General features: G+C 36.8%; 1 protein-coding gene and 1 pseudogene across 6 annotated transcripts in view; one reads left to right on the top strand and one right to left on the bottom strand.

Moving 5' to 3' along the window:
- The window catches only part of FMN2 (formin 2), a 371,091-nt gene that overhangs the window by 212,835 nt on the left and 136,354 nt on the right, over nt 1–21,902 (bottom strand). For all 6 annotated transcript variants that reach the window (XR_004955481.1, XM_036235636.1, XM_016129861.2 and 3 more), the window contains exons 5-6: nt 17,004–18,664; nt 15,295–15,439 (exon numbers count right to left, since the gene is read on the bottom strand). Coding sequence is in view for 5 of the 6 variants with exons in the window: in XM_036235636.1 (XP_036091529.1) it covers nt 15,295–15,439; nt 17,004–18,664 (1,806 nt within the window). In the remaining variant the exon portion in view is untranslated. The remainder of the gene's footprint in view (nt 1–15,294; nt 15,440–17,003; nt 18,665–21,902) is intronic.
- Nucleotides 19,217–21,363, top strand: LOC107502554 (annotated as a pseudogene).

The following is a 21,902-nucleotide window of genomic DNA, read 5'->3' on the forward strand; positions in this document are numbered from 1 at the left end:
GTGGTATTTCATTGTGACTTTGATTTGTATTTCCACAACAGCTAACAAAGTTGAGCATCCTTTCATATATCTGTTGGTGTGTCTTTTGGGAGTAATGTCTGTTCAGATCCTCTGTACGTTTTTCAATTGGATTGTTACACAATACATCTGCTAATTTGATTTTATTTTTTGTATATATCATTTTTTTTGTTCCCCTATTCCTTCTTCATTGCCTTCTTTTATACTGAATGGATATTAACTAGATTAAGTGGATATTTAACTTCTTTTTATTTTATATTTCAGCTTTCTTTGTAGTTGCTTTAGGGGCTACGACATATCTTAATTCTTCATAATCTACTTCATATTTATATTGATTTAATACCAGAAATATAGACACCTTACACACGTCCATTCATTTCTCATCTTTTTGTGCCATTACTATTATTTGTACTGTGTGTCTGTCATTTATATGTGGTACAAACTGTTATAATTATTAGCTTATATAATCTTATAACTTTTAAAAATAAAGTTGACAGAAAAGAAATTTATATAGTTGTTATATTAACCTTATCTACCCTTTATTGTTCTCTTAATTTTTTCCGACAGATTTGAATTACCACATGGCATAATTTCCTTACTCTAATACAGATTTATTTCTAGCAGTCTCCTTTGTCCTTTTGTTATTCTCAAATATATTGCAATTTTGTATATAATAGGTTCAACAATATACGTTGTTTTATGCAGTTGTTTTTAAATTCCTTCAAAATAATAAAGGAGAAAAAATATTTAGTTATATAATCTTTGTATAAATAAAACTATGTTTATAAGTGCTCTTTTTTGTGTGTGCATGTGATTTCATATTACAGTCTGATGTCATTTACTTTTAACATAAAGAATTCCTTCTCATATTTCTTGAAAGCATGTCTCTTAGCAACAAATTCTGTTTTATTTTACTTCCATTTATGAAGAATTGTTTTTCTACATATAAAATGCTTAATCATATTCACTTTCGGCATTTGAATATGCCATCCCACTGCCTTCTGGCCTTGGTTGATTCTAAGTCTGTTGTTAATATTATTGGGGTTTCCTTGAATGTGATAAGCTATTTTTCTCTTACTGCTTTCAATAATTTTTTCTTTTATCTTTGGCTTTCAACATCTTCACTAAGATGTAACCAGGTTGGATCTCTTCCTGTTTACCTACTTGACATTCATTGAATTTAGATGTATATATAAATGTTTTTCATCCCATTTGGGAAATTTTCAGCCATTAAAACTTCAAGCATATTTCTGTACCTTTTGGTCTCTCCTCACCTTGCAATATTCACATTTCATGTATACTGATTACTTAATGGTATTCTACATTTTTCTGCTTGACATTTTTTCTACTTTTCTATTATACAGTCTCTATTCATTTATCTTCAAGTTTGCTGATTCTTTTTCTGACAACACAGATCAATCATCAAAAAACCTAGTGACATTTTTTTTTCACTTTGGTTACTGTAATTTTCAACTCTAGAATTTTAAAATAATTTCTCTTTATTGATATTCTCAATTTGATGACACATTGTCATCAGACCTTCCTTTATTTCTTAGAAATAGTTTTCTTTAATTCTTTGATGACATTTAGAATGGGTGCCTTGAAATATATATCTGTAAGTACAACATCTGAGTCCCTCTAAGTAATACTCGTGTTTGCTTTCCTGTCTATCAGTCACGCATTTTGTTTATGTCTCTTATTTAATGCTATTGAAAACTAGGCATTTCAGAAAATGTATTGTAGAAAACCTGGCTATGGATTTCCCCTTGCCTGCCCCAGGGCTTATTGAATTGTTGTTTGCTTATGTGTTTAGTGACAGCTAGACCGATTCAGTGATGTCTATTACTGCTCCAGTAAGCAATTTGATGTTCCTGCACGTATTCTTCCGCCATGCTTTCATCTCTTAGCTTGACTGCCTAGGGGTCAACCCTGGGTGGCAATGAGCCCTTTATTGGTCAAAGACCTTGCTTCAGTCTCTTTTACAACTAGAGCTTTACCCTCAACTATTTTGTGTGTGAGGTAGGGGGTTATGCCTTGGAGGGAGTTTACAGAATGTTTTCCCACATTCGGTCAAGAACTAGGAACTTGGATGTTCTTTAATTGCTCCCAAGAGGGTGTAGCCTTGGCGCACACACAGCTTCCACACTGCCAAGAATGACTGATATGATTTTTAAGCCTGGCTTAGGAGTTGGCCCTGAGTCAAAGTAGATTATCGTTCAGCCAATATTTAAACAAAAGTATGTTTAAGACTCGTGTCAGTGAAGCTTCCACTTGATTGTGTTGAGTCTGTATGAAGTTCGGGGAATGCTTTCAGGAGGTCCCATGTCTTGCTCTGATTGTTCCTGAGTGGGTGCAATGTGGAATGTGCACATTGGCACAGTCCCTGGCTTCCGGGGTACACTGTAATCCCTAGAGGACCCTTGTTGGCTATCTTTCTTGGTTATCCATGGTTGCCTGGAATAGAACTTATGCAATAGGGGACTCGGGAAATTAGAAATGCCAGCATCTTGCTTCTTCTAAGATAAAATCATAGCCATAGAAAAAGCTGCAGGGAAAGAGACCCCCGTCTTCTTGGCTCCACACATCTGGCATAGAGCTTCAATAATATGAAGTTGGGGTGGTTGAGAATGGAGCTTGTCCTGCCTCAAATGCCACATGCTCCCACTGCTCTTAATGACTTGGGTAGATTTTCTTTAATGAGTGCTTCTCTTGGTCTGGTATGCACACAGGACAATTAACAGAGACTCTAAATAGTATTTCTGTTATAATTCTCACCAGTTAAATTGTTGTTCTGCCGAGGGGAGGATCTGCCCAGCTGCTTGCTGTGTCAGTCTAGAAGGCCCAACTCCAATCAACTTTTTGAGTAACACTTTAGACAGTTTCATGTTACAAATTTTGTAATTTAAAAAATTCACATGTTAGCATCTAACAAAACACATAAACAGAAATATTTTTTTAAAAATCCTGCATTATGAACATGGCTTTGAAAAGAAAAATTATATTTTCATTGAAATGTAAAACATTTTAAATAAAAAGAAAACTAGAGGTGTGATAAAGTCATTAATTTTTCTTCTAAGTCTTAAATTTGTGTCCTCAAATAATTGGAGCAATTTTTCAGCTTAGGTCATACTGAGATACACTGGGAACAATCAGACTAGTGTTACCAGCATCGCTTCCCACAGGCAAAAGGTAGAAACTTTCATAATTGTGACTAAGTCAAATAAGGAATAAATTCTCCTTGCTCCAGGATAATCAAAAACCCTGTTGCTGTCCATGGTAAAGAAACATACATGCAAAGTCATCAAAACCAACTTCAAGTCTAATCTATCTAAATTCAATTCTTTCCCTATGTCTAATGAGACAGAACTAAAGACTTTAGCTAGGAGAATAAGAAGAAAATATATTCGGTGAAAGGAAATAAATATCAACGGCCTACCTACATTCACATTCCTGAAACTCTCAGACAGGAGCTTCCTGCATGCTCAAGAATCCTGCTACAATACTGGCTGGTTTACTATGGTTTTGAATACGATCCAAGGGAATCTTTGCCCATGGCATTATTTTGAAAATTCATCACTTAATCCTCTCTGTATATCTAAACAAAATAATTTCTTCAAGACGCAGTTCAAGTTTCATCTCCTCCACACAGCCTATAGGACAACCTATAATAAATTAGCTCTTAGAGAACCTCTGTGCTGTTCTTGGTACAGCACCTTCATTTTTTTGCTGCATCCCCTGCTAAAATGAATAAACCCTGCTCATATCAGATCAAAACAATATACAACCCTGAAAGTAATTTATGCCCCTTCCCTTCTCTTTAGTTTTCAGGGGTCTCTGAAGTAGTTACTCAACTCCGAATTACCAGGATTGAGGGAATACTCTCTCATCCTCTGCTCCGAATAGAATTTGGATTCTATAAATGTCCAAAAATCTTTCCTTTTGCAAGGATGTTTTAGTTTTCACAGACAATCACAATAAGGTAATAAATCTTAAATACATTTTCCAAACAACTCTTTCTTCAATGCCTGTGAATCTTGATAAATAGAACATTGGAGCTATTAAAAATCAATACCCTTTCCTTTACATATATTGTCCAAGGGAATCTTAATACCAGTATATGAATATAAAGTACAAAAGAATTAAACTTCAGTGTCATGATTAAATTCTGTTCAATTTCAATGTGCAATTAATCAAATATAATTTTCTCGATGTAATCTAGCATAGTCAAGGATCATTAGCTTGATTATATTTCCTTTTTATTAAGTCATTATGGTTTTTATTTTTAGCCACTTACTTAGAAGTATAAACACAATTTCTCTGGCTGAAAAAACATTTAAAAACAGAGACTGTTATTGTTGCATTATTTGAATTGATTGGGTATGTGCTACAAATAGTTATAGGAATAGCATCTTCAAAAAATAATAAATCTTTTAACATCTAAAACAAATCCAGATTCCATAAAACCTATGTTTGTCTAATTATAGCTTCGAATTTTGATGTGGTTTTCTATGTGAATAAATTTTTAAGGCTTTCAATAGGAATGTATTCTATTAAAAACAGATGTCATATTAAAAGTTACAAAGTAACAAATGTTTATTATGTATCCCCAAAATAAATTTAAATTGTCTTAAGATATTTGGTGTTTCAGACATTATTCTTTCTTCAATCTAAAAGACAAATACAACTCTCCAAAATAACCAAATCTCACCCTTGCCAGCTACACCAATACAGCAAACTAGACTTCTACTACTTACAATTCGGGCTATCAATCTGTGAACACTGATATATCCGGATATTGATTATAATAAAATATTTTTAATTAAAAAAAATATTTGCCGGAAGTAAAAGTAGAGAAATTTGCAAGTAAAACACACACCTCTTTTTGCTTTTCAGGCCAATATATATTATAGCAGCAAACAATACTTGAAGCATAGCACATATATTTTCCCAATGTGCCAACAGAATTAAGAACCCTTTTAATGGCCATTACGATTTCACATATGAATACTTAGAAGCATTACATGGTATACTCCCCTAGGGGAATATATGAATAATGAATGCTTCTTTTCCCATTGTTATTATGAATTTTTACAAAACAAACCCAAAAAAGCCTTTTTAGAGGTTAGGCTTAAGCAAGCACAATGAAAAGACTGAACAAGATATCAAATGTCCTAATTCCTTAACAATTACATTTGAACTAAACAGGAATTCTAAGAATTCCTTTCATTACCTCTCCTTATAATAAGTAGCAGATTTAAATATCTATTTTCATAATTATGCTTCTGGAGCCTGAAGCCCGACAAATATGTAACTATCATGTATCATCTTTCTCCCCCATTGTATGGGTGAAGCATTTTAATCTTATAAAAAGGACAAAACCCAGGAAGAGATTCATTTTTTTTTTGCATTAAATAGTAATATAAATGTCAGTTATGTATTTAAAAAGCAACATGATTTCTTCTTATTCAGTCTTGTTAACGTCTATGTGCAAATTTACATTGTGGGTAGAAAGGTCCTTTACAGACCTTTTAAGTGTGACAAGGCATTATTTATATAGCACATTATTTACAAAGATGGTTCCTTCTCCTGTCATGGAGTAAATCAAAAGTATCATCACTTGACATCTGTTGAGATTTAACCATAGTGGCTGTATGCCTCCAACCACTATTTATATGCTATGCAAGCAAATGACCCTCATTTTTACTGTTCACAGATGCTCATATGTCTAAAGCTCATATTACTTGCATAAAGTTTTATTTAACTGGGAATACGTCATGTTTGCTGGCATCATATTTTATGTACTTATCAAAATGTTAGCATATAGAAAAGTCTTTAAAAATATCTCCACATACAATTTCACATAACTACAGTCATTTCAATATTGAGCATATATATAAATTAATAAAATTCAAATTCTTTTGAGGAAATATTTATTTTGTGGAAAGAAAAACTAGGAGCTACCATAGGCACAAGCCACCAGGTTGCCTGGCCCTGCATCAGCTCCTTCTAGCAAGGTGGCATCCAGGCATCACGCATGCCCCCCTGGCTCCAAATGGCCTGCCAACATTCCCAGCACAGTCTATATGAAGGCCACTTCTACACAGGACCACTTTTTCAAGATTGGGAGAGGTAGTTATTTCATTAATTCATATAGTAACAAACACAGAAATCTTAAAAAACTGGGGAGGCAAAAGGAATACACCCCAAGTAAGAATGACAACCACAACGACCCTAATGAAATAAAGATAAGCACTTTGCCTGATAAAGAATTCAAAGATATGATCATAAGAATGGTCAACGACCTTGAGAGTAGAATAGAGGAACTCAGAGACCACTTCAACAAAGAGTTAGAAAATGTAATTAATTATCAATCAAAGATAATGAATACAATAACTGAAATGAAATACACACCAAGGAATCAACACCAGAAGAATGAATTAGTGGCCTGAAAGACAAAACAGTGGCGATCGTCAATCAGCACAACAACAACAACAAATTTTAATAGGTTAGTATAAGGGAACTATGGTACATCATCCAGAGGACAAACATTCTCATTATATGGGTCCCATAAAAAGAAGAGAGAAAAAGGGGCAGAGAGCATATTTAAAGGAATAACAGCTGAAAACTGTCAAAGAAAGGAAACATTATCAAGATCTGAAAGCACAGAGTTCCAAACAAGATGAATCCAAAGAAACCCATATCAAGATATATTTTTAATTAAAATGTCAAGGGTTAAGGACAAAAAGACAATTTTGAAGGCAGCAAGAGGAAATAAGTCACAAACAAGGGAAACACCACAAGGCAATCAGCTGATTCCTCAGGAGCAACTTTACAGGCCAGAAGGGAGTGGTAGGAAATAGTTAAAATTCTCAAGAAAGGAACTTACGATCTGGAATAGTATACCCAGAAAGGCTGGAATTCAGAATTGAAGGACAGAGTTTCCCAGACAAGCAAAAACTAAAGAAGTTCATCATCACTAAACTGTCTTCACAAGAAATGTTAAAAGATCTTTCTTATGCAGAAAAGGCCATAACCAGAAAAAGAAAATTAAAGAAAAAAAATTTCACAGTTAAAGCCAAATATAGAATTAACACAGTGAATCAGCTGCTTAAAAAGCTAATATAGAAGTTAAAAGACAAAAAGAAAAATTAACTATAACTACAACAATAGGGTATGTAAAAACCAAAGAGATATAAAATATAACATCAAATGTACAAAGTGTGGAAGGGGGAGTAAAAATGTAGTGCTATTAGAATGTATTTAAATTTAAATGCCTAAGAGCTTAAAATAGACTACTAAAGATATAGAGATATGTATGATACTCATGGTAACCACAAACCAAAAGAAATGCAAATACACCAAAATAAACAGAATGGCCAAACAAAACACTAAAGTAAACCAGCAAATTGAAAGGAAAGAAAACACGAGAAGAAGGAACAGAGAACTAATGAAACACCACCACCAAACACAACAAAATAATGGCAATATGTGTATACCTACAAATAATAACTTTAAGTGTAAATGGACTTTATTAAAAAGGTACAGCCTTACTGAATGGATTTAAAAAAAACAAGATCCAACTATTGCTGCCTACATGAGACTCACTTTAGATCAAAAGACACACATAGACTGAAAGTGAAGAGATAAACAAATATATTCTATGCAAATGGAAATAAAAAGAAAACTGGAGTAGCAATATTTGTAGCTGGGGTAGGAATACTTATATCAGACAAAATAGACTTTAAAACAAAGATTGTAGGAAAAGACAAAGAAGAAAATTACATAATGATAAAGGAGTCAATCCAAAAAGAAGATATAACAATTATAACTATCTATACAAAAAACATAGGAGCACCTAAATACATAAAGTAAACATTAACGGACATAAAGGGAGAAATTCACAGCAATACATTAATAGTAAGGGACTTTAATATCCCTCTAACATCATTAGGCAGCTCATACAGACAGAAAATTAATAAAGAAATAATGGCCTTAAATGTCATATTAGAGCAGATTGACTTAATAAACATTTAAGAAATATTTCATCCAAAAATGCATTTTTATGTGCATGTGGAACATTATCCAAATTATCACATGTTAGGCCACAAAACGAGTCTCAATAACTTCAAGAAAACTGAAATTATATCAAGCATTTTTTTCCTGGCCACTAATGGTATAAAGCTAAAAATCAGCTATGAGAAGAAAATTGGAAAAAATTAAACACATGAAGATTCAATGACATAGTACTAAACAATTAATGCATTAAAAATGAAATTAAACAGGAAATCTAAAATACCTTGAGACAAATGACAATGAAAGAAATAAAACTCCCCAAAATTTATGTGATATAATAAAAACAGCTCTAAGAGAGAAAGAAGTTTGTAGCTATACAGACCTACCCCAGGCCACAAAAATATCTAAAGTAAACATTCTAAATTTGCCAAAGGAATTAGAAAAAAATACAACAAATAGAACCCAAAGTAGAAGGAAAGAAAGACTAACAGTCAGAAAAAACAATAAACGAAATAGAGACTAAGGCTCAAAAAAAAAAAGATAGAAAAGGTCAATGAAAGGCTATTTTGTTTATTCTTTCAAAGAACCACTAAGAGCTGGTTCTTTGAAAGAATAAACAAAATAGCCAGACCAGGGGCTGGGGGCGGGGAGAAGAAGAGAGAGAGAGAGAGAGAAAAAGAGAAAGAGAGAGAGAAAGAGAGAGAGAGAGAGAGAGAGAGAGAGAGAGAGAGAGAGAGAGAGAGAGAGAGAGAGAGGCAACGAGGCCAAATAAAGACAGAAATGAAAAAGGAGAGGTTACCACTGACACCACAGAAATACAAAGAATCACTAAAGAATACTATGAATAATTACGTGCCAACAAATTGGACAACCTAGAAGAAATAAATAAATTTCTAGAAGCAGAAAACCTTCCAAGTCTAAACTCAAAAGAAGCAGAGAATCTGAATAGATTGATTACTAGCAGCAAAAGGAAGCAATAATCAAAAAATTCCCAACAAACAAAAGTCCAGAACCACATAGCTTCAGAATTGAATTCTAACAATCATTGAAAGAATTAATATCTATCTTTCTTAAACTTTTTTTTTAATTTGAGAAGAAGGAACACTTCCAAGAGTTCTCTGAAGCCAATAATATCCTGATATTAAAACCATACAAAGACATTACAAAAAAAATTACAAACTAATATCCCTAATGAGCATATGTGCAAATATTCTCAACAACATAACAACAAATTGAATTCAACAAAACACTAAAAGGGTTAAAGACCAAGATTAAAGACCTTTGGATTTATCCCAAGGATACAAGAATGGTTTGATACCCACAAATCACTTAATGCAATACATCACACCAACAAAACCAAGGATAAAAAGTATATGATCATCTCAATAAGTGTAGAAAAAGTATTTGATAAAATTCAGCATCCAATTATGATAAAAAGTCTCAACAAACTGGTATAAATGAAACTTATCCCAACATAATAATGGCTATGTATGACAAATCCATAACATCACACTCAATGGGGAAAAGCTGAAAGATCAGGAACAAGACAAGGATGCTGACTCTCATCACTATTATTCAATATAGTACTGTCAGACCTAGCCACAGCACTCAGATACAATAAAGAAATAAAAGACATCCATATTAGAAATGAAGAAATAAAACAGTCCCACTATGTAGATAACGTGATAGTATATACAGAGAAACCTCAAGACTCCACCAAAAAAAAATTATTAAAATAAATGAACTCAGCAAAGTAGCATGATACAAAATTAATACACAGAAATGTCACATTTCTATACACTAATACTGATCAGGGAAAATTAACCAAAAAAAAAAAACCCATTTACAAAAGCATCAAAAAGAATAAAATATCTAAGAATAAATTTAACCAAGAATGTAAAATAGCGTACTCTGAAAATGATAAGACACTGAAGAAAAAAATTAAAGAGATATTTTAGAAAAATAACCATGCTCATAGATCAGGATTAATACTGTTAAAATGCCCATTCTACCCAAAACAATCTACAGATTCAATGCAACCCTTATCAAAATACCAATGGCGATTTTCACAGAACTAGAAGAAATAATCCTAAAATTTACATAGAGCCACAAAAGACCCTGAATAACCAAAGCAATCTTGAGAAAGAAGAAAAAAGTTAGATATACTAGGCTCCTGGATTTTGGACTATGTCACAAAGCTATAATATTCAAAACCGTATAGTATAGCACAAAAATATACACATAGATCAATGGAACAGAATAGAGAGCCCAGAAATAAATCCTCGCATATATGGTCAATTAATCTAAAGCAAAGGAAACAACAATAGACAACAGAGAAGTGACAGTCTCTTCGACAAGTGGTATTGAGAGTACTGGACAAATACAGGCAAAAAAAAAAATGAAACTTACCCATTCTCTTATATCACATACAAAAATAAACTCAAAATGGATTAAAAATGCAAATGTAAGACCTGAAACTATAAAATACTAGAAGAAAATATGGGTAGTAAACTCTTTAACATCAGTCTTAGTAATACCTTTTTGACCATATATCCTTGAACAAGGGAAACAAAAGCAAATTAATGAGACGGCATCAAACTGAAAAGCTTCTACATACAAAGGAGACCATCAACAAAACAAGAGGACAATGTACTGAATGAGAGAACATATTTACAAATTATGTATTTGAAAAGGGGTTAATATCCAAAATGTAGAAGGAACTCATACAACTCAATAACAAAAAATAAATGATCTGATCAAAAAATGGCAGGAGACATAAACATTTCTCCAAAGAAGACCCAGAGATGACCAACAGACATTAAAAGATGCTCAACATCACTAATCATCAGCGATGATCAAAACCACAATAATATCCTGCCTCATATCTGTTAAAAAGGCTATCATCAAAAACCAACAAATAAGTGTTGGTGAGGATGTGGAGAAAAGGGAACCCTTGTACACTGTTGATGGCAGTATAAATTGGTGCAGCACTACAGAAAACAGTACAAAGATTCCTCAAAAAACTGAAAACAGAACTACCATATGACCCAGCAATTTCAGCTCTCAGTAATTATCCAAAGAAAACAAAAACTCTAATTCAAAAAGATATATGCGCCCCTCTATTCACTGCAGCATTATTTACAATAGCCAAGATATGAAGCAACCTAGGTGTCCATAGATAGATGAATGTGTAAAGATGTGGCATATATGTATATAAAGGAATAGTACTCATCAAGAAAAAAAATCTTGCCATGGCCTTAGACGGTATTACACTAAGTGACATAATTCAGACAGAGAAAGAGAAATATCATATGATTTCACTTATAATGTGGAATCTTAAAAAGGAAAGAAGGAAGGAAGGAAGGAAGGAAGGAAGGAAGGAAGGAAGGAAGGGAGGGAGGGAGGGAGGGAGGGAGGGAGGGCGGGATGATGGAGAGGGAGAGAGAGAGTATATAGATAGAGAGCAGAGATGAGAAATAGAGAACTCTCGCTCTCTCTCTATCCCAGAGCGATCTCTCTCTCTCAGAGAACAGAGAGAGAGAGAGAGAAAGAGAGAGAGAGAGAGAAGAGAGAGAGAAAGAAAGAAAGAAAGAAAGAAAGAAAGAAAGAAAGAAAAAGAAAGAAAGAAAGAAAGAAAGAAAGAAAGAAAAAGAAAGAAACAGAATAAATGAACAAAACAAAACAAAAACAGAGTCACGGAAACAGAGATCAAACCAATAGTCCCGGATGGGAGGGTTGTGATAGAGTGGATAAAAAAGGAAGGAAAATACTGTCAATAATCATGTGGCTACTTTGCATGGTGAAACCTGATTTCTAGACTTAGTGTGGTGATCACATGGTAAGGTATACGAATGTTAAATCAGCATATTGTATACCTGAAACCCCACCCAAGCTCTGCCCCCTGCCAGTCTAAGAACATTATATAATCCCTCTACACTTCAGTTTCCTGTACTACAGACTAGGGACAATGGTGTCTACCTCACAGGATTGTGTGGATTAAGTCAGTGAACATCAGGGGAGTGTGGAAGAGAATGAATGGCACCTGATAAATAAAGCACGATATGCTTGTGGTTTCCATACTTATTATTGTTGTTGTTGTTGTTGTTGTCATAATTATCACTATTATTAGTAGTACTGCTGCTGCTCCTCCTCCTACTAGAGTTAAACTTAATCTTTATTTGAACACAAATGATCCTGAGGTGACAGGCTCTTCATCAATATCACTGAATTACCCTGGCAATTGAGAGGACAGTGGACTAAATGTTTACTAGCTCTAGAGCATTCCTTAAAAATAAGTAAGTCTGTAGGGGCGTCAATATTTAAACATGGACTCTTACGAAATTAGATTTTCTATTTTTTCCCTTGATTCATTAAGAGACAGGGTTGTCGCTAAGTTAGCAGGTTGACATTTAATTCTGACATATAAGTGTCACTCTCATTTGGTTAAGGAGAACTATGTCAAACCATCCTCTGATAAACTCACATACCTTCTCAGTTAATCTCCTAATTCAAAATAAAAAAAGATAAACTAAGGAGTCATCACAGAAATTAAATATATGTTCCATGAAAAAAATTGCAATGCTTTGTGATAGACTCCTTGGAGGAAAAAAAAGATTTAGAAACAGAAGATATTCATCAATAGGACTAGTCTAGATGTTCACAGAATAACCTTCTTTCTCTTTATGCCAAATAGCAATGTGCACAGCTAAGGAACCTTCTATTATTATACTGAAAATTTTTTTTTCCGAAAGAGTAAAAACAGCACAGGCACCTCATTAAATACCAGTGCATCTGAGTAAAGTCTTACTTTCAAGAAGACAGATCACAGAAAAAATTTATTTGGCTATTTTTAGATATTTGAAGAAAAACAGAACTTCCAGCCTCTACTGTATATAAGAATTGCTTAAAATACCTTTATAAACATAAACCATAACATTGAAGGCTATTAATTTCACTGAAAATGAATCATGAGGTAGCAAAAACGTCTGTATATACAATCTGTTTGCATTTCCCATAAAAAGGGGAATGATTTGCATGCATCATAAAAATACATTTTTCTTAAGCAAAATTTTAGATATCTCAAGTAAATGGAATAGATCGATTTTTCTTCCAAATACAGTGCAGTTAAATGAAACTAGGTTTCTTCAGCAGTATATCACTTTGTAGCAGATTTTTCTCTCTTCGACACATAGAAAAAAAAAAATACTTTACCCCTCCAAAAACAGACCTGAAACGCAGAGCTCAGTACCAAAACCCAGGTCAAGAAGATGCTAAACAAGTTTATCAGGAGGCATGAGGGAGACTGTTCCATAAATACTGTTTGAAGATGAAGGTAAACAGCAGTATCACTATCAATAAGTGCAAATTATGACATTGGCAAAGTTTATGAAACAACTGTTTATGAAATGTCTTAATGACAGAGTGAGGTGGTTGTGTTCGGAGGATGTTGAATACAGATGCAAAGAGGCCATCTCATGCCAGCTAGCTGAATTTGAAATTTTGATGAGATCCACATTATTTTATTTCAGTAAGCTAAAACCTGAATTCTATGTCAAATAAATCATAAAATCCTATAGCCTCAAGCAACATATGAGGCATTTGCCTTATCTGTGTCCATTTCACAGGGAAAAAAATAGTGATGGGAGGTGAGGAGGGCACATTTTGCTTTCCTGAGCATTTCTTTCCTGGACAAGAAGCATCCCATGTCACATCTGCCCATTCATCAAGTAAGAATCCAGGCTGCTTTACTCTCCTCAATGTCTGTAATCTCTACCCATATTCTTTGCCCAGACAGCTTTTCCATCTCTGACACAATCCATGAGAAGAGAGATAATCACTCAGCCTAAGTATGCTGTGGGCAAATATATGGTGGAAACATGTTTAAAATATTTACTCCGCCAGAAAAAATGTGGTTTTCCACTTACCTTAATACCCCTTAACACTGTGCCAACTTGGCCGAACTGATTATTACGAGATGAATGATTTTCTGGTTTTTAATTATTACTGGGCACAGTCACTGATCTTTATAAAGTCCTCCCTTGGTCGGCTGCTTTATTTGTTAAACAAATATTTATTCAGTGCCTACAATGTTCCAGGAGCTAATTTACCACAGTCACTGACCTAAAGTTACCAGCAACCAGCTATAATGCAATAAATGGTTCTGAAAAATTCAACTATATAATATTTGGGTTTGCATCCTTATCATTTTAATAGAAATGCCTGGAGTGAGCCTGCCCATCCATTCTACCAGAAGTTCCAGGGGTCTTAGCTGTCCACTCAAATCCATCCCTTCCTAGCCGTCTGTTATTTGGCAGGGTCTCTGGTGAGAGCTGTCTGCTCTGAAATAAATATTAATGGGAACAACTCCGAATCCTACACTAGCTACAACTTCCAGGTCACCCATTAGGTACCACCCACCTGGAGAGGTTAGGCCAGGAGAAACTGGGGACCTAAGGCCTCGTGTCTTTCTCTTTCTCTGACTCTAAAAGGCAGCTGCTTGCCATTCTCTTGCCTCCACACTCCCCCAAACCCCTGCAAAAGTTAAGAAATGTAGCCACTCCCTACTTCAGGGTAAAGATGGGCACCAATAGCAATATATTCTATCTGGGTCTCATTATTGCAGGTTTCACTACACTTTCCTGAACAACTCCTGAGAAATTTACAACAATATCATTTCATTATCAAGTAGATTGGTTGAAAAATGCTGCCTGGGAATGTTTTTTTTTTTCTCTCTAAATGTAGAGTTCTTTCTTTTTATGACTCAGGTATCACAGGATAGATCAAAAGACCCAACACAGAATGGAGATATTGGAACTGGATAGAAGATCCTCTTCCACAAGCTACGTATAGAGTGCTACGATGCAATGAAATTCCAAGTGCACCATCAACTAGTTACTAAAGACTTGGATTTCTTGCTTTTCTTTGCCCACTCTTACCTCTATTCCCACCCATAATAGTGCTTCTCAGACAGATTCCAATCAAGTGACAACAAATTTATAGACAACTAATTTTGGAATCAAGCAATGGTTGAAATGTTGGAAGTATGTATCAGAAGGCCACAAATAAAATAGTGAGGACATTATCACTTGGTGAGGACTGTTTCCTGTTCTATTTGAGACAGTCTCACTTAACTACATGTCCTCAGATTCTAATCTCTAATAGTGCTCAGGGAGGGTAGAGGTTGCACAGCCCAGAAAATGATTTCAAAGTTTTTTCTAATGAAAGTTCACACTGTCCAATTTTAGAAAATACACAAGTACTCACTTGTTTAGCCTTGGTCTTTGTGATGGTGTCAGAAATAGGTTTCTTCCTCTCCTTTACAGCAGTTTTGGAAAATAATTCCTCAAATTCATGACAATCTATGGATGGTTCTTCAATTTTTTCCCAAATAAGTAAAGCACTGGAGTCTCTAAAGTTAAGCAAAACATCAAATGAAAGAACCATCAAACCAAACTGCAAGATATCATGGTTAGCATAAACAAAAGGAAGAAGGGATAAAAGAGAAAGGCATAAGAGACAACAAGGATGAGAAGTCAGGAAGGAATGACGCATCGAAGGAAGGAATGAAAAGAGGCGAACGGGTGGGAAAACGGGAAAAGGGAAAGAATACTCTTATTGAAGACCACCATTTGTTTTATCAACCTGATAAGTTAAAATACTATTACTATAGAATGAAATCTTTGCCTAGATATAATTTCCAGGAATTCTTAGTTATCAAATCTGTGTATAAAAATATAAAAGAAAAACCCCTCTCAGTATAGGCAATAAAGGCAGGAAATGTTTTCATATACAATCCCAACTTGATTCATCAGCTTAGTGGATTATTCGTGGGTTAAAAAATAAATCATTTTATGACCCAAGGCAGCATCTTCCATCTCCCTCCCACTTCCCATCGCCTAATTATTATCTGACTTCGTAAAAACTAGATGCATGTACTACCACCTAAAAAGGGTAGATGTATTTTTTAAAAAGAAAAACAAACGAACAAACAAAACCTTTAATATATCTGGAAAAAAATGAGTTTGGGGCATGGTTTAAAATGATGCATCAAACATATATATATATATATATATATATATATATATATATATATATATATGAATGACATGGCAGTGATAAAGAGAATGAGCTATAAAGTTGAAGTAATCAAAATGCATAGATTGTTTCCCCCAATATAATTCAGTGAAGAGAAAAAATAATAAGAAAGAGAACGAGCCTGGTAAATATCCTGTTTCTAAATGCATGCCACATCGGCTAGACAAAATTCAAGGAATTGTCAAAAGTTAGAACAAGGAAGGCCATTAAAGTTTAAAGCGCATGCTTTTTCACCCACCGGCACAGCCAGGCGTCACTGCACTGTCCCAGGGATGAGGGAGCACAGCCATATGTTATGTGTGGATAAGTGACATGCCACCAGCATGCCTAGGGGCAAGTATTCTTTAATAAGTATCATTTCCAGCTACGATATAACTGCATACTATATCACCGATATTCCATAGAAGTGCCATGAAAATCTCAAGGCTAAATTATTTCACACTTAGGGTGTGGATATGTGTCCTTTCGTGTAGCACATTTCTGAAGAGAAAGACTACTGCAAACAAAATGGAATGGTAAAAGACTGTGCCTTCAAAAAGATGCAAACATCCTCAGGAGTTATTCTAAGGATCTGATTCACATTTGTCAAAGTGAAGTTCTGCAACTAGGTATCAGGGCATGTACCCTAAGAAAAGTATATCCCTCTATCTTTAAAAGATCAGTCAATAACTTTACAGAAACCTCTACATTTTATACACTGATACATAATGTCATTTGTTTTATCCTTTCGATAATTCCAGAGAAAAGTCTAAACTTTTAAATAACAAGGTTGTTTCACTAAATTTGATTTAAAATCTAAATTTCAGAGCAGTACTTAACAATACATCAAATTGTAATTTTCCCAAGAGTTTTAAAGGCAAATGCTTCCTTCAGATTACCTTTTGCTGTGCAGTTGAATTCTCGTCCAGTACAGAGGCTTCATTGGCCGACAAGGCTCTATTGGCTGCTTCCTACTCCCTTTGTCCTGGCTCGTCCCAAATCCAAACCAGCCAGTTGGCAACGGAGGGGGAAGAAATCCACACATCTGTGATGTTGGTAAAGTGCTACTCCCAACTTGTGGGGCGGGTAGAGGGCCAGATCCAGGAAGCAGAGTAGGTGGTGGGGGTGAGGTGATTCCTGTTCCAGCACAGGGAGGAGGAGCGGGAGTGGGTAGAACACCCATACCTGGCAGAGGAGGAGGTGCAGGGATGCCAGCTCCCGGCAGAGGCGGGGGAGGAGGTATGCCCGCTCCCGGCAGAGGAGGGGGAGGGGGTATTCCTTCACCAGGCAAAGGTGGGGGAGGGGGTATTCCCACTCCAGGTAGAGGTGGGGGAGGAGGTATGCCCGCTCCAGGCAGAGGCGGGGGAGGGGGTATTCCTTCACCAGGCAGAGGCGGGGGAAGGGGTATTCCTTCACCAGGCAAAGGTGGGGGAGGGGGTATTCCCGCTCCAGGTAGAGGAGGGGGAGGAGGTATTGCCACTCCAGGAAGAGGCGGGGGAGGAGGGATTCCTCCTCCAGGAAGAGGGGGAGGAGGAGGTATTCCTTCACCAGGCAAAAGTGGGGGAGGGGGTATTCCCACTTCAGGCAGAGTAGGGGAAGGAGGTATGCCCGCCTCAGGCAGAGGAGGGGGAGGGGGTATTCCCTCACCAGGCAAAGGTGGGGGAGGGGGTATTCCCAGTCCGGGTAGAGGTGGCGGGAAAGGTATTACCACTCCAGGCAGAGGCGGGGGAGGAGGTATGCCCACTCCAGGCAGAGGAGGGGGAGGGGGTATTCCCACTCCAGGCAAAGATGCCGGAGCGGATGGCAGCATTTCTGTACCAGGCACAGAGAGGGGTTGGGGGGCTGCTTTACTGAGCAGAGAAGGCCCTGTCCTGCCAGGGAGGGGGGGAGGAGCGGGAGCCACCATGCCCAGGCGAAGCAGGGGACCGGAAGCCTCTCCGTAAGGCAGAGGTGGTGGGGGTGGGATGCTACAGCCGTTTTCAAAGGAGGGTAAGACAGAGTGTTCACGGCTGGTTTCAAACTCAGTCTGAAGAAAAGGATGGGAAGGCTGTGGCTTGGCCTGGCCTTGACCATCGGACCACGGAAGGGATGGAGATGGCGGAGGCTGAACGGACTGATGTGCGTCGAGCTGTACTGATATTTGCCTTGGAGTCACAATCAAAGAAATCTCTGAACAGAATTTTGTCTGAAGCCCAGAAGGTGAGGCCAGCACAGATGGGTCTCCACTTTCGGCTGCGGGCGGGTGCGAGGGACACTCCAGCAGTGCGTCACCAGAAGACGGCGTCAGTACCTTGCCCTCTTCCATCGGGGACGTCTGGATTGATTTTGCCTGTAAAATCCTTTGATGCCCTACATCCTCTCCTAACCTGAGAGCTTCGAGACAGACATCTTCTGAGGGGGTCGCTCCATTCTGAACCCCATGACGGCCACTGGTCACGTCCATGTCCACAGCCGGGTACTGCTTCTCTAGTTCAGCTATTTTGGTCCTCAGATCCTCAATGGTCTGTTCCAGCTGCTGAATGACAGTTGCCTGTCCCTCAGACTTCATGTCTACAGCCTCCTAAAGGCCAACAAAGACAGACATAGTTAAATATAAAATAAGAAACACTTCAAATATATTTTTTTAAAAAGACTTACAAAATTAAACAAAATAGATTAGTTTGTTATAATACTTTCAGAAAGACCCCTCCACCCTCAGATTTCAAAGTGGTTTACACACATTACCATAAAATCCTAAGGCCTTTGTTTATCTAATTTTTTAAACCGTATCATTGAAGACAAGTAGAGCACTGAGGAAAGAAAGCCCTCAGAATTTTCTCACTCAGGATATCCTCCAAATAGGCTTCTTTCCCACGTAGTAACATTTGCTAGTAGGATGTTCCCTAGAGACATTTTAAATCCTAAATTTTAAAGGTAATCACTGAAAGAGTCTCCAATAAGATTATGTGAAATATTTTTAACATTCCTATGGGCATGAGCATATATTTCACGCACGTGTCAGACCACATATTTTGTTTACTATAATTTTAATATTTTACCCAAGGCATTTAAGAAAGTGATACCTTATGGCTCTCCACAATTTATGGAGATAGCTGGTAACAATTGTGCCAATGTATAGGTCACCCTAATATCTAAATGGGGCCCTCCTTTCACAAGTCATATGTACAATCAACTGTGAATCCTTTGAGGAAAAAAAAATACTTTGGTAGAAAAAAGGGGGAAAGCCCTATGGGTAAATTAGATATGGATAACAGCTAAGTAAAACAAAAAGAGAAAAAGAAGGAATGGGAAAAGAAAAGGGAGGGAAAAAAGGAATAGTAGAAGGTAGAAGAGAAGGGAGGGCAAACCCCAGCTGCGTGAAGCTGTACTGTCAGACAGCTGCTCACACAGTCTTGGATTTGCTCTCAAGGCTGGAATGAAAGGTAGAGTGAGAGAGTTCTCATGTTGAGAACTATTTCTCCAGGGCATCTCAGGTCTTTTCAAAAATAATCGCAACAGTGGTCACCAGAAAGGGCCAAACTCCACAGGAGCACATATCAACTGTCTTCCGCACATGGGGAAGAATAATTATGGAAGAATGATTAAGAGGTAATATGAAGATGACAGTAAGTATAAAACTAAGTGCTTATCCTGCTTACTCAAGGTTAAACTCTGGATCCAAGAAAAGTCTACACAAAATAAAAAACTTTTTCTTTACTCTTATTAAATCCAAAATAAATATCTAATGTATTTGCAGTGGAAAAACTGCAGATGAATGAGACAGAAATGGGTATTTACTATGAATGAAGCATTTTTTATGCTACAGGCAGGCATATTTGCAAAAAATCTTCAGATTTACTTTTTTTTTCTGATGGGGATAGAAAAGGTATAAACTTAATAGCCTTGATCCTAACTCCTGCTACTTCCCTATAAAATCTACTTTTTACTGAAATATTTAACTCTCTAAAGATAATTATGATGCCTGTCAAGAGAAGAGAACTTGAAACTTTAGAGACATAGCCTTATACAAGGTGCTTTATTTTCCTGTAATCTAAAACTACCAAGTACACCTAAGGGGACAAGCCCAATGGAGCAGCCCCTACCTTGGCAATGTCCGCTCTGCCCAGTACATCCCTAAGATGAACCCTCTTGCATCTCTTCCAGATGCAAGTGAATTTCATCCTGAGAAAGTCTGCCCACTCTGTGACTGTGATCAGAATCCCAGTCTCACAGGGACAGAAAAGAAAAGGAGTGGAATTTGGTCCTGCTGGCTTGATAAAACTGGAAAGGCTCTCCAATTTGGGCTGCCACCTAAGACTCTGAAGATTTGAATTTCACTCCAGCCCCTAAAGGTGACCTCTAGAGCCTGACAGTGAATCCTTGCTCCCTGTGCCTTGCCAACCCAGAACTGGCTGAGGTGTTTAGCAGAGCTGTGTCAGGTGGCCACAGCTTTGTAGCAGTGGGAGGAGACTACAGTATGGCAACTGGTATCCTTGATGGCCATGCCCAGCACTGCCCAGACCTCTGAGTGATCTGGGTCGATGCCCACGTGACATCAGTACGCCGCTCACCACTTCATCTGGCAATTTTCATGCACAGCCAGTTTAATTTCTCCTACAAAACTATGGGACAAGATACCACAGCTCCCAGGATTTTCCTGGATAAAACCTTGTTATCTCTTCCCCAAGTATCAAGTATATTGGTCTAAGAGATGTGGACCAGCCTGTCTCACCATGCCCTGCCCACCACCCTGAACATTTTCTTTTAAAGAATTACAATATCCAGTATTTTTCCATGAGAGGCAGAGATCAACTTGGTATCCAGGAGATCATGGAACGGACATTTCACCTGCTGACTGGCGAAAGACAGAGGCCAATCCATCTGAGTTTTGATATTGATGCCCCTGACCCTGCACTGGCTCCAGCCCCGGGAACTCCCATTGTTGGGGGACTGACTTATGAAGAAGGCAGGTATATGACTGAGGAAGTTGTCCCCAGTATAGGGCTGCAGCCGGCAGTGGATCTTGCTGAAGTCAATCATACCCAGCTGGCTGCTTCCAAGGAGGGAAGCCAGGGCACAGTGGCCTGGCGGCAGATGTGGCTGCTCCGAGTTCTGGTCAGATGAGGGAGGGAGGGCGCAATGTCTGGGACCAGCTTCCTGCTGCCCGTTCCCCCTCCATTTTGGTGACCAGTAATACTGCTGTAAATCAATTTGGTTTTTTTGCAGTTCACAGGATATTAATATGTTGGAGTACTATGTAAATTTAAAAGAGTCATAAATAGTATTTATTACTTTCATGTATAAAAAAATACTAAGTAGACATTGCTATGGAAAGAAACTGAAAACTACTTTTCAACTAATAAAGAAATGTAACACACTTTAAATAGGCAAAATTTTGAGAGGCATTTTTTATTTATATGTAAATACAGGTATTCATATATATATATAAATATAAATACTTTAAATCACTATTTTTCACCAATGTCTACACAAAGCATTACAATGCATATTTTGGGAAATCGTCCCATATGTTTTCTAAATAATCCATAGTAAAATAACTGTAATAAACAATTTATAATATCTTGTTTGGCCACTGCACTTAATTCTTCTCCAATTATGATGCTAATAAGTATGAGAATAAGCCAGAAGCCAAAATCTAGTGCCCAAATTGATGTTAATAAAAAGTTTAACTATTCAGTATTTCTTCCATACCCTTAATTATTGAACTGTAAAATTATTTTCATTTTTCCAGCATAACATTAAAAGTGACCCGTAAGCATTAATAAGTATTTTTTTTAATAATCCTAGTATATAAGTAG

Source organism: Rousettus aegyptiacus, unplaced genomic scaffold (genome assembly GCF_014176215.1).
Source record: "Rousettus aegyptiacus isolate mRouAeg1 unplaced genomic scaffold, mRouAeg1.p scaffold_m13_p_18, whole genome shotgun sequence".
NCBI classification, from domain to species: domain Eukaryota; kingdom Metazoa; phylum Chordata; class Mammalia; order Chiroptera; family Pteropodidae; genus Rousettus; species Rousettus aegyptiacus.